This window comes from Balearica regulorum, chromosome 25 (genome assembly GCF_011004875.1).
Source record: "Balearica regulorum gibbericeps isolate bBalReg1 chromosome 25, bBalReg1.pri, whole genome shotgun sequence".
NCBI classification, from domain to species: Eukaryota; Metazoa; Chordata; class Aves; order Gruiformes; family Gruidae; genus Balearica; species Balearica regulorum.
In genome coordinates this window covers 3,046,190-3,058,881 of record NC_046208.1, presented here as the reverse complement: position 1 = coordinate 3,058,881, position 12,692 = coordinate 3,046,190, and the positions used below count along the sequence as shown (strand labels likewise).

Below are 12,692 nucleotides of genomic sequence, written 5' to 3'. Positions count from 1 at the left end.
TTGGCCAAATTAAAAAAAAAATTTTTTTAAACATCAGCTTGTGATTATTTTTTTTTTTCTAATCCCTGAGACTTCATCATGCAGAAAAGTAAGGCAAAACATCTGTATGCCTAGTTTGTTGGTTGGGTAAACCCAATTTCTTTCTCAGCAAATCAAACTGAGGTGCTCTCTGATTCTTGTGTATCATTTTCTGCAGGTTATGAAAACCTACCATATGTACAATGCTGACAGCATTAGTGCTCAGAGCAAACTGAAGGAGGCAGAGAAGCAGGAAGAAAAGCAGATCGGGAAATCGGTGAAACAAGAGGACAAGCAGACACCACGCTCCCCTGACTCAACTTCCAACGTCAAGTTTGAAGAAAAACATGTTCGACGAAGCTCTGTCAAAAAAATAGAGAAAATGAAGGAGAAGGTACTTCTATAGCAGTGCTGCTGCTTGAGTAGAGTGCTCGAGGGGGACCTTTGCAGTAGTTCAGCACAGGAGCTACCAAGTTCCCATATTTGTGATGTTCAGATGCAAGCCTCAGGTTTTGTACAAGTTTTAAACATTCAAATTTAGGAAAGGCAAAAGCTAGCACCAGGTTTCTTTTAGGACAGTCAAATACACGTTTTGTATTATCCCAGGTTATACAGGTGTGGCACAGAAAGCTAAACCAAGGTTAGAGTATGAAAGTAACAACTGCCTTCTCAGAAGACATGGTTAATGTATATTTTTCTCTTGTGCAGAGTACAAGATTGTTGTTTACCATTTAAATCCAGCTTAAGATCTGACTGGTGCTACAGGGAGACATGCAGTCTCAAACTGACTTCATGGGCAAAACCAGTTGACTTAGCAGTTGGCCAGTCAGTTAAGTAGTTCAGCGCTAAGATTCAAGCCAATAGAAGAGTTATTTCTGGATTGATTTAGGCTCTGAAAGGACCACGATTAGATCTAATTTCTGCTGGGAGAGGTGCAGCCCTCGGAATACCTGTGGGCTTCTAGCAGCCGGCTCTGGTAGTGCTGGAGCTGGACCATAACCTCATAAACCCACCTTGTTCCTTCATTCTTCCCTTCATCTTTCCCAACTTGTGGTCTATCTTAAGAGAAGACTTTATATGCAAGGCTGTCTGGTATAGTAATGCTTAAAAACATCTAAATAATTAATCTAAATTGTAATTATTTGAGTATTGATAAAACTGGAATCCAAATGAACAAAAACTACTGCACCTCTTTTTAAAATATATTCTGCTTTTGCTTTCTCTTTTAGCGCCAAGCGAAGTACACAGAAAATAGACTCAAGGCTATTAAGGCAAGAAACGAGTATCTGCTAGCTCTGGAAGCCACCAACGCATCTGTATTCAAGTATTACATTCATGACCTGTCTGATCTCATTGATGTAAGTGCTGCTGCTTGGGTGCCTGCAATGAATATCATTGCCATTAACCCTCACGTGTGCCTCTCCTTCAACATCTTATGTACCAGCGCAGCTGGTAACCTCTGTACAGCTGTGAAGTGATGGTCTTTGAGTGGGCAGCGTAGGGGGTAACAACAGGCGTGATAATTGGTCGTTAAGCTGTTAAGTGAGCTTTTCTTAGATGGCCAAGTCGGAGTTTGTTGCACAGATAGAAGCTTGCACACGAAACCTGGCATTGAAACGTGGAGAAGGAGGAGTTGCTTAGTTAAAATTAAACTTAGCTTCAGTATCACACTGTTGCTTGACATTTTCTATTTACTATTTTAAGCAAACTTGCAAGATTGTAACTCAGAAGCACATTTAAAAAAAGAATGTTAACTGTAGAAACAGTATACCCATTGGTAAAAGAAATCGAGGACAGAAGCAGATTCTAAAGCTGCTTTTAACTTGTTTTGAAAAGTTCCTTATATTTCAAGGTTAATGCTTTCTCTAGCGTATTTCACAAGCGGGATGAGCCTCTCTGTTTTTTAGACTTTCCATTCTCTGATGCCCCGACCCACCAGCTCTGCAGGAACTTGATGCGTTTCTTCTGTCATCGGGCCTGCAGAGCACTTTCACCCTAGTTCTGAAAGGTCTCAGAGGAGTGTCAACAGTGATGGAGGTTCCCCTGCTTGCCACTCCGCAGTGTCTCTGTCTATGCAAAGAAATGAAGAAACAAACTGGCTATAGAAACGAGTTCCCCCTTTCCTTAGAATGCTCTCTGCAGCAACTGGGGTGGACGGAGCTTGTTCCCCAGCTGCCTGCAAGGTCTTTGTTCTGTGGCTGAATGATGCCCCCAGAATCAAGGGGCACCAATTCTGCTTTTAGTAAAATGTGCAACAAAAACCCCCAAATCTCTCCTCTTTGAAAACTCAGAAAAGCCAGTTAGGAATCTTGAGATTTTTTTCACAAACACATAACTACCCACTTCAACCTACAGAACTGGAGTACCAAATGCACTGAGCACATCGTGTCTGGGTCACCGACTGTTGCTTGATCTTATTCAGCTTGCCAAGGACAGCCCGCTGCCGTCACTGTTGGAAACACTCAACGGCAAAGCCTGAAGGGAAGTTTCTTTGTAGGAGGGGGGAGTAATGAACAGAAGTGTCTCTAGACACAGGCAATAAAGAGCACTTGCATCACTATTAACTAGTCAGCTATTACAGTACCTAAATATATTTAATACATTTATTCAGCTGATCATAAAATCATATGAAGTGCACTTCTGCTAGGTATTTATTTAAACCTGTTCTTTGGAGGTCAGAATTGTCAGCGCTAGATGGCTTTGAAAAACACTGTTGTTTCAAAATGGCACGTCTTGCAGAACTGCTGTACTGAAGAGACATGTTTCGTTACCTGCTGCCTGTTCAGGGGACCTTTTTTAGGTAACATTTGTTCAACTTAAATTGCGCCATCTTGGTTTTTTAGCAAATAATAAAATAAAATATTATTTTAGCAAATAATAAGCAAATATAAATTGAGTTTCTTTATATTGACACTGACATCAGTGGAATTCAGTTGTCTTAATTTTTTTAATTATTTTTTTTAATCTATCCATAATTCCTCTCCCAAATACTGCAGATGGGCTTGATTCAGTTGTCTGCCACCAGACTGTTCTTAGTACGTTTTCACGAGTCATATTTAGTAAAGAATCCATTTGGATTTCATAAACCCATAACAATTTTTAAGCAGAGGCTTGAGATCTTTTTAGTAGTACATTGACAAACGTGGGGTATCTGGCTTTGAAGAAGTGCTCCTCTCGCTGGATGGTCTCGGCTGTCTGGAGCACGCTAGGCAGTGGTGCAAGACGCGAAGCCAAGGTTCTGCAGCACAGGGGTTTGTCGCTGTTCTGGAGGGGAGCCACTGTGACTCCGGGTGAGTCCTTGCCCATGTAAACCCCCTTGTGTTCCTTGAAGCGTTCAGTTTAACGCTACATTGCAAGCTCTCATCATCTTTAAAGGAAAAGTATTATCTGCTCTGTTTTCAGAAGGCACGGAAAAATGTGGGACTTGCCTGGGAGCACAGGAGATGGAATTCAGTTATCTCATTCTTAAGACACAGAGAATATAGATTTACTAATGCCTTTGATCCTGAAGGATCAATTTAACAATTATAACTAGTGATGGTTATCTGAAGCATCTGACTTAAATAAAAATGTGATTTTTTAAGCCAGGTCTTAATTCTTTGCCTTGATCTAATCGTTTGATGGTATTGAATTTTGAAATATAATGTAAAAGCAATCTTCAAAGTTACTTATAAGTAGATTGTGTTAGGCCAGGTGGCATTAAACTTGTCATGTTTATACAACACATTGTGTTCCCTCTCCAGTGTGCATGGAAGGATAACAGTGAGTTAATTCTTCATTGTGAGTTAAGAGCAATAAATTGTTCCTGACATGGCCCAGTAATTTTGAATTTCCTGACTTTGGGGACTGAGACAGCTCTTTGATGCTAATGAAATATTACAGTAATGGGGAAGTTTGTATTAACTCATATTTATGTAAGGGTCACTAGGACAGAATTTTAAAAAAAGATAAAAACACGTGTGTGTGTGTGTGTGTGTGTGTGAGCCCTACAGCTCACTTTACTCTCCTAGGAATAGGTGTACTACCGCTGCTTACTCCAGGATCTCATACTTTCCCTACCAAATGTAAATTGCATTTTAAAACAGAGGCCTCTTTCTCCTTAACTCTTCTTCTATTTTGGGCCTGTTTGAAAACTGCTAACTGGCAAAGGGTTAATCAGCTGTCACGTTGGGAAGTGAATTTGAATGAGTTATCATTAAATTCTTATAAAAAATTGATTTCCTTGGAGAATGATTCCATCAAACATTTATATAACCCAGAAAAGGAATGGCAAGACTGATACGTTTATAAATACGGTATGCTGGACTTTTAAAAATGTTCCAGTGGGGGAGTGGGCTGAAAAATGTTTTCTGTCACCGGCTTTACTAACATAAAGCCAAAAAACTTTGCCGTCTGAATGTAGCCCTGCTGCTGAGCGAGGTGGGGTGTCAAATATTAAGTCCCATTTGACTTCCCAGTCCCACCAGTGAACTCCCTTTGTGCAGCAGCTGGGCTTTCCTTCCGGATGCGGATCTGTGCTGGAGAGCGAGCTGGTCACCCTGGGTCGATGTGCAACCGTCTGGCTCGCTCTAGGAGGGGAAAAGGAGCGACTGCTCCTGTTAAATCTGAGCTGATCCTAATTCTGGCTGGACTGTTGGCCCAACTTGGATTAGCTTTCACCGAATTTCTGCAGAGGATGGCACTGTAACGGGCACGCGAACGAGCAGTAGCTTTGAGTGGCTGCTGATCCAAGGCTGCTTCCACACGTGCAAATTCTCAATCAAGCGTCTTTTGGGTTTTTTTTGGCTAGTTTTTATTCCTTCTGATTAAATGTAATGTCCTTTAATTCTCTGCCTCCAGCCTAACCAGCAACTGCAGCTCTTTTTATGAGACTCCACACCTGCCACAGCTTGTTGGCACAGGAGCCAGGCATCTAGCAGCACTTGGTGACAGAAATCCTGTGAAAGCAGGGAAGGCTTCAGTAGTTGCTCTCTCTTCTCTTTCCCTCCACCCTTCCTTCCCCCCCCGCTTTTTTTTTTTTTTGCGTTTGCACACAATGACAGTGATGAGACCCAAATGATGGGTGAGGAGGAGATTTCATGTGAATTTTTTGCTTACAGAGCAGCACAGCAATCAAGCAGATGGTCTCTTTCTTTTTGGATATTCTCCTAGCGTATGTAATGTTGCTTGTAATTCCAAGAAGGTGGGCTCCTTTCTCGCTCACTATATTAGATGTCTGAAAAATTCAGGCTGTTTCTGATCAGCTAATGAAAAGCGCCTTTCTCCCTTCTGAAACATTAAGACTTGGCTGCGCAGCCATGGTGGAGATGAAGCTGCTTGATTGTCTTCCAGTGACATCATCCTGGTGTCAGTAATAGCCAGGAAATTCTTGACCACGACTGCTTTCTGCTTGAAAGTTTTTTTTGCTCTTCTGTTTCACCCCAGCAATGAAGTCATCCCAACTGATCACTGCTTGCTTTTTGGATGACTCCATTCTTTATGCCTGTGATGTACAGGTCATGCTCTTGCTTCCTGAAGTACACTGAGTTAAGCAGTTTTCTGTATCTTGGGTGGAATAATTTAGATGCAGATTAACCTTTGCAGATGATCCAAATCCTGTGTCTTATTTCTCCAGATAGTACTTTAGTGCCTTGGTTTTCTCTTAATTTGGATGATTTTATTTAAGGATTTTGGAGTGTGTTCAGTGGGAATCAATGCCCCTAAAAGTGAGGTTAGAATTTAAAGAAATACGCTGCCATACCATTGAACAGACCCACCTCTAGGGTACTTTTTTTCTTTTTTTTTTTTTTTTATCTTAACAGTGTGAAATGAAATCTCTAGTATTCCATGAGAACTCCGCAAACTATTATGATAGTTTAAGCTGCTCTTGTCTTGGCAACTAATTATAATATTGTGTTGGAATTTGTATGGGATTGAGAGTTCTGTTTATGGCCAACTCTGAGGACCCCTACTCAAGACGCCTCTGCGATCAATGAGAGATGTGGGTACCCAGAAGATGATAAAATACCTGCGACTTCTTATTCATTTATATAACTTCTGGCTTTGGAAACATTTTAATTTCCATTTCAGAATTTCTTCACTTATTCATATAGAATCGTATGTGTTTTTCCAGCAGTGTTGTGACCTGGGATACCACGCCAGCCTCAACAGAGCTCTCAGGACATTCTTGTCTGCTGAGCTAAACCTGGAGCAGTCCAAGCACGAGGGCCTGGATGCCATTGAAAACGCTGTCGAGAACCTGGATGCCAACAGTGATAAGCAGCGCCTGATGGAGATGTACAACAATGTCTTCTGTCCGCCGATGAAGTTCGAGTTTCAGCCGCATATGGGTGATATGGTCAGTTTATATTCCTCCTCCGGCTCTTGCTCTGTAAACACTTGCAGCTTTGCCTGTTTACTTCCCTCGTCTTTGATAGATAGAGCCACTAAAAGGCCACCTGCTTGGCTCTATTTTTGGGAGATAGAGGCGAGCCTTAGAAAGGGAGCTGACATGAAGATTAAGCAGTGGCTCATGGCATGGGTGTCCGAATATGTCTGGCTGTCGCTTTTTGACTCTCAAAGCTACTGAAGGTGAACATGCTTAATTAGGTGTGATACTAAATGCATATAGGAAGCGCTTTTCTCACCTCTCGTTCAAACCACAAGTTAATCCCTGCACCCTGAGACAGACTCTGAAGTTAAAGACTTGAAGGGGCAACAAGACTTAAATGCTGTTTTTTGAGGCATTTGAGTGTCTAATCTTAGAGCACAAATGGTTTGTAGAAGTGCATTATGCATCTTCATTGTGAGACAAGGTAGTCAGAGGACTTTGTTTTTGGCAATGAAAATCTCTCCCTTTATAGGTTTATCAAGATGTGGTTACTCATCTGGGAACTGTTTAAAGTCGCAAAAGCTGAAACCGATTCACAAATCTAAATGGGAACACAAGTATAATGTAATAATTTAGGTTAATTGGTTGGATTTCTAGATTATCCTCCTGAATGCTGAGGAAGAACTGTAAGGATGGTCTTTTGCAGCCAGCCTCTTCTTACAGTTGCTGGTTAAGGCTCCTTTTTGTCTCTTCCCTCTTAAGAGAAACTCTGACTGCAAATGATCTTTCTCAGTTTTCCTGGGCCTTTGTAGTATCCTGTAAGATCATGGGAAGAAAAAGAATTACCTGCAGACTGTCATTCACTTAACAGCTCACCTTTGCGGAATCATTTATCTTGGTTCTTCTCAAGGCCGAATAAGTGCTTATAAATACTGCAATGGTCCTGCATATACCAGATTGGATAGACGATGGTATATGTGCAGGTGCGTGATAAAACTCCAATTCCAATTTCTGTCTTTAAGCAATATTCTTATGCAATGAGGTCAATGTTTTCCTTTAAAAAACAACCCAAATACCAAACTAAAAGGAAAAGCTGCCTCGTGCTGTGAAAGAAGACTAATTCTTACCAGTACAGGGAAGCCCGCTGTTCCTGGCATATTTGACAGGTCCCTAACCTGTTCTTTTTTTATTTTGACTTCACTGCATTCATTAAATAGTGAATCGGACCTGTTGCTGTAGCATACAGGTAGTTCAGCCACTCATACCCCTGCCCCAGGACACCTGGGTAATACATTGAACCAAATTTTTCTTGATGTGCTAACAAGCATGCTTCTTTCTCCTTGAGGTTTTAGGGTGTGATTTTGCCTCATATCTGTGATAAGAGGACCTTCAGACTTTCAAAACTCATGACAAGCTTACATTACTGAAAGTAGCTAATTTTTTCTAGGTGTTCTTTGATGTTCACGTTCTCTCTCTCACTCACTTTTCACAGAGTCAGAAAGTGAACTGCAATTTAGTAGAACACAGGCTTTTTCCACTGGTTGAAATCCAGGGCTACAAAGATTTGAAATTAAGCATTTTGGAGGATGTTTGTTTATAATAATATAATTAACTATTTGCAATGTTCTTGATTATGTGGGGTTTTGTTTCCTAGCCCTCTGAAAACGTGCTGTTTCTCTTCCAGGAGTCGCAGCTATGCGCCCAGCAACCAGTCCAGAGTGAGTTAGTGCAGAGGTGCCAGCAATTACAGTCTAGATTATCCACGCTTAAGATTGAAAATGAAGAGGTGAGCTAAACAACCAAAATCAACAACCCTTTTACTACTTGCAGTGGGGAGCAGGGCCTAATTAAGGAAGAATCTAGTTTCTCTGATCCTCTTTTATGAACACTTGTGGTAAAATTGAAGGGCAAGGCAACTGAAGCCAGCAGTACATTATTGTGTGATTTCACCCTGGGTGCGTGGAGAGGAGCCTTTAAAATACCTGCACGTATCTTTTTTTTCCCATCCTTAAGTCAATAGGGCTGGCTGTGTTGCAAAAGTTGTATTTGGATAGCTAAGAGAAAAACAGGAATTTCATGTTTTGAAGTGAAGGCAGTGAATTTGCGTAACCTAAGGTAAGAGCTAATTTCTGTTTAATTGGTCATCTAAGGTGAGAAGACTGAATCAATGGCATTTGTTTGCAACAGGTCAAAATACCTTATCTGCAACTCTGTGTTCAAGAATTTTTAATCCTCTTCACGCAAAATTTGCAACTCCTTTATGTCTAGGAAGCTGATTCTGGCCTTCGGTAAAAATTTACAGTGCCGCAAAGTCCTGGTTTTAATATCTAACATTTGATGCCCCATAGATGTAGCTACAGAAGATGATGATAGGATCTTTGTTTCAGCACTCTGCTTTGTGGTTAAATTTCCATCCATCTCATGATCCCAGCTTGTAAGATTAAAACTGTGTTCCTACTCCTGGCTGGTTCTGTGTGTTGCCAGCTCTTTGTGTATATGGGCTGTGCTGTTAATGAGCAAGACTTGCACATTACTTACACACAGGATGTGAAACCAGTAATATCTGTTTATTAGTAAAGTGCTCCAGGGTACTTACTACCTCTGTTTTTTACTTGCAACATACTATCTTCATTTTTAAGTACTCTCTTTCTTGCTGGATAGGTTAAGAAGACTATGGAAGCTACACTCCAGACAATCCAGGATATAGTCACAATAGAGGACTTTGATGTCTCTGACTGCTTTCAGTACAGCAACTCTATGGAGTCGGTTAAATCCACTGTCTCGGAAACGTTCATGAGCAAACCGAGCATTGCCAAGAGACGGGCCAACCAGCAGGAGACAGAGCAGTTCTATTTCACAGTAAGGAGTTAATTTTCAGTATGAGCACATCAGAGTATTTAGAATTATAATCGCAAGAGAGTGCAAAATGAGGCTATTGTCTTACAAAAATGCTTCTGTAATTGATTTTGGACAAGCAGATTAAGGATATTAGGGTTTAAAAATGGGTACTTTTTGAATTCTTCACAAATGTATCGGGATACCTTTGTTGATGCAAACTTAGTCTGTGGATAAATTGTGTAAAATTTGATTTCTTCTGCATCTAAACAAGAATTGTTTAATAGCTTGTAAATATCAATTTTCAAAAACATTATGAACTAAACATTTAGCTCTTGCATTTCTTGTTATCATCTTACAATTTCAGCTCCCATTAGCTTTTAATTGTGTCGATGCATTTTTACAAGATGCTAAGAGCTTTTTATATTGAATTTCATCATAGAATCTGTGTTTTTTCCTAGATTAGATTTATGTTAAACTGTTGAATTTGCTTCCGTTTTAAAAATATTTCAAAATAGCAGATGAAAATCATACCTCTTATCCTGGTTACTTTGTCATTCCTTTGGGCATCCTTTGCTATACTTAATGCCCTTTACGTTCCTCTTCCAAGAATGGTGTTGCTGATTAAAAGTCTGAAGTTTCTGTGCAAATTACACGAGCTGGAAGGATGGATTCTGTCGGGCCTTGACTTAAAAAAAATTAAAAAGCCTTTGTAGAAGGTGAAACTGGCTATTGAGAAATGTGGGTGGAGGAGCTGATTCAATTAAGAACGGATTGACCACCCTGCCCAGGGTGATGAAAAAAGAAAAATGATTTTTAATTGAACTTTAAGCATTCCCTCTCTAGAGAGGGACTTTTGTTAAGCTCAAATAGAGACTAAACCCAGGACTTTATCTGGATGATATTTTTTTGTTTCATTGTGTTAGTATCCTGCTGCAGAGCAGTGAGATCCCGGTAGGACTGCGGAGCCATCTCAGCAAGCAGATTGATTGATTGATCTGCTATTGACCAGACTTACAAATATCCTTTATAAGGATTTCAAGCTTTGAATCCATAAGGAGCAGATTTTGCAGTGTAGGAGAAAATGCTCGGATGAGTATTAAGGAGACTGAGGGCAGAGCTGTGTAGTGATATGGGCGAGGCATTCTTTGTGTGTGGGGGAAAAAAAAGTGTAGTGCAAAACAGAGATTTAAATCCCCTCTTACCTTATGATGTTCTAAATGCTGAGGGATAGGGACTGAAAGAAAAATATGAATTTGAAAGAATATTTGTATTACTATGTAACTCAAGTTGGAAATTCCACGTACTGCATTGCTGGCTAGGCAGAGCTCTTAGGTAAATATAGTGATGCCACCATGGGAATTTAATTGAAGGAGTACTGCCTATAGTATCTCTATGCCGGTAAAAGCTGTATTTCCACTAGAGGCATCTCATTGCATGCTGAGACTGCTCTGTTGTCAGGGCTTTGAAGGAAGATTTGTATGCAGAGCAGAAGCTTAAACTTCCCCTTGCCAGTGACAACCATAGGAAGGATGATCGACTTAGCACGGAGCTAGTGCAGGGAGCTAAAGCAAGGAAGCAGCAGTGATTTGAGGGAGCCGAAATCCGGGGATGTGTCCTGGGCCCCTGGCAGGCAGGTACCGCTGCTGCCGTGGCTACAGTCCCGCTTCCTGGGCCAGCACAGTCGGAGCGAGCGTGAGGATGCCTGTCAGTGCCGAGGGCGTACTGCTGATTGTAACACAGCTGGCGCTCCGCCCTACCTGGGAAGTGGGAAGAGGAATGAATGATTTCATTCTTTTTACCTCTAAAACAGGGGATAATTTTAGTTCTTAGTCAAACTGTTGGGTTTTTTCCCTCTAGAAAGATTAAAACCCAGTACAATGGTCATTCTGTGAAGTGCTGTAGAAATGAATGTAAATTTATTATTACCAAACCCTTAAGACCCGGATATAAAGTTCCCCTGCTAATCAGTCCTACAGCAGTGTCGTGCTGGGCGTCTCAATGTGCCACTGTTCCCACGTTCCAGCGCTAGCAGCAGCGCAGGGGAGCGAGGATGTGATTCACCCACTCCTTCAATCCAGTGCCTTGTTGGAAGTTGTACTTAGGGGGCGGAGGGAGGAAGGAAAACTTGCTGAGCTTTCCAGATCAGACACCGTTAAGGATGCGGGACAGTGGCAGAAACTGGTTTTCTTTATATCCTCAAAAGCGTACAATCTCCTTTCCCACAAGGCAGGAAGATACGGTCTAGTTCGCATTTTGCTTCATTAAGTACGCCGCCTGACAACTGCTTCTCGCTGGAAAAATACTGCAATGAGTTTGGGCTTGGAGAGGGTGTCAGAGTTGTGTGGTGTTGAGGAGATGGTAGGTGCAAAGTGCTCACTGTCTCTGGCTAGTAACAGATCTGCACCTCATTTTTACAATGCAGAAATAATGTGACTTGAGGACGTTTCTACTGCTTTGTGTCTGATTGTACTTAGTCTGACTCCAGCCGTGTTCTGCCAGAAATGAAATCTGTAGGAGTTCTCCTGTAGTTTGATTAATTTTTTTTTACTGTTTTTATTAAGCCAGAAATCAAATGCTAATGGATCTTTGTAATTCATTGAAAAAAGCCTGAAGCTTTATTTTGAAATCACTTGGTTTTTTCATAAGGGTACTTGTAACAGGCAGGGCACAGAATGTTAGGCATGAGGAAACAGAAAGAACGCATGAAATACTGCACGGGATAGGAACCTTTCCTTTTTCTCCTTTGAAACCATCCCTGGTACCCGTCTGTGGGCAGGTGATGTTCTTAGTGTGGAAGCCAGAGCATCTGCGAGTGCCAGCAGCGTGCCCCTGCCCCGTGCTGAGCCGTAGCCACCGGTAGGCTGAGCTTAAGTTTTTATATTTGCTTCAAAGGGAAGCTTAACCCTCTTCCAAATCAAGTTGATTTGCCGATCTTTAAGCTTCCGTTTGAGCTATTTGAGCCTTCTAGCCCTTCTGTCTCTTTGCATGATCATGACTTTGAGACGGGGAGCTTGGCACCTCCCAGAACCGGATTTATCCTCAAATCCCTGCTTCAAAGTGTCTGGTTATTTTTGCAGCTTATAGTCCTCATGTTTTCTTCTGTCCAAATTTGACGCAAAAATTTAACTGATTGAGCAAAATACATAGTCAGGGCTTGCCGAAGAGATTCTACAGGGAAATTCTAAAAAACATGGTTAATTTTTTTTTCTATAGTAGTCACGCTTCCTGTTTTCTTCTAAAAACAACAACAAAAAAGTCAAAGTATTAGTATAGGAAGCAGGAAGTGTTGAGAGTCTCCAAAGGGACTTAATTCTTGTGAAATTTTTCTTCCAATGTTGTCAACTGAAGGGACATAAACCACAGACTTTTGGCAGTTAATTAAAGCCCCAGCCCAGCCATTTCTGTCGTTCGTGTCGGTACACACTGCTGCTGGAGAACTCGCACTGGAAACTTCGTTAGCTCCTGGAAGGTTCCTCAGTACTGCCGAGTATACGTATATGTTCTTCTTGGTTCTTTGCATCTTGCA

General features: G+C 41.3%; 1 protein-coding gene across 5 annotated transcripts in view; it reads left to right on the top strand.

Moving 5' to 3' along the window:
* SRGAP2 (SLIT-ROBO Rho GTPase activating protein 2) overlaps positions 1-12,692 on the top strand; it is a 107,444-nt gene that overhangs the window by 65,499 nt on the left and 29,253 nt on the right. For 4 of the 5 annotated variants that reach the window (XR_012838930.1, XM_075776059.1, XM_075776062.1 and 1 more), the window contains 5 exons: positions 197-412; positions 1,248-1,376; positions 6,131-6,355; positions 8,013-8,114; positions 8,990-9,187. Coding sequence is in view for 4 of the 5 variants with exons in the window: in XM_075776059.1 (XP_075632174.1) it covers positions 197-412; positions 1,248-1,376; positions 6,131-6,355; positions 8,013-8,114; positions 8,990-9,187 (870 nt within the window). In the remaining variant the exon portion in view is untranslated. The remainder of the gene's footprint in view (positions 1-196; positions 413-1,247; positions 1,377-6,130; positions 6,356-8,012; positions 8,115-8,989; positions 9,188-12,692) is intronic. The other variant, XM_075776060.1, reaches the window with a different exon arrangement.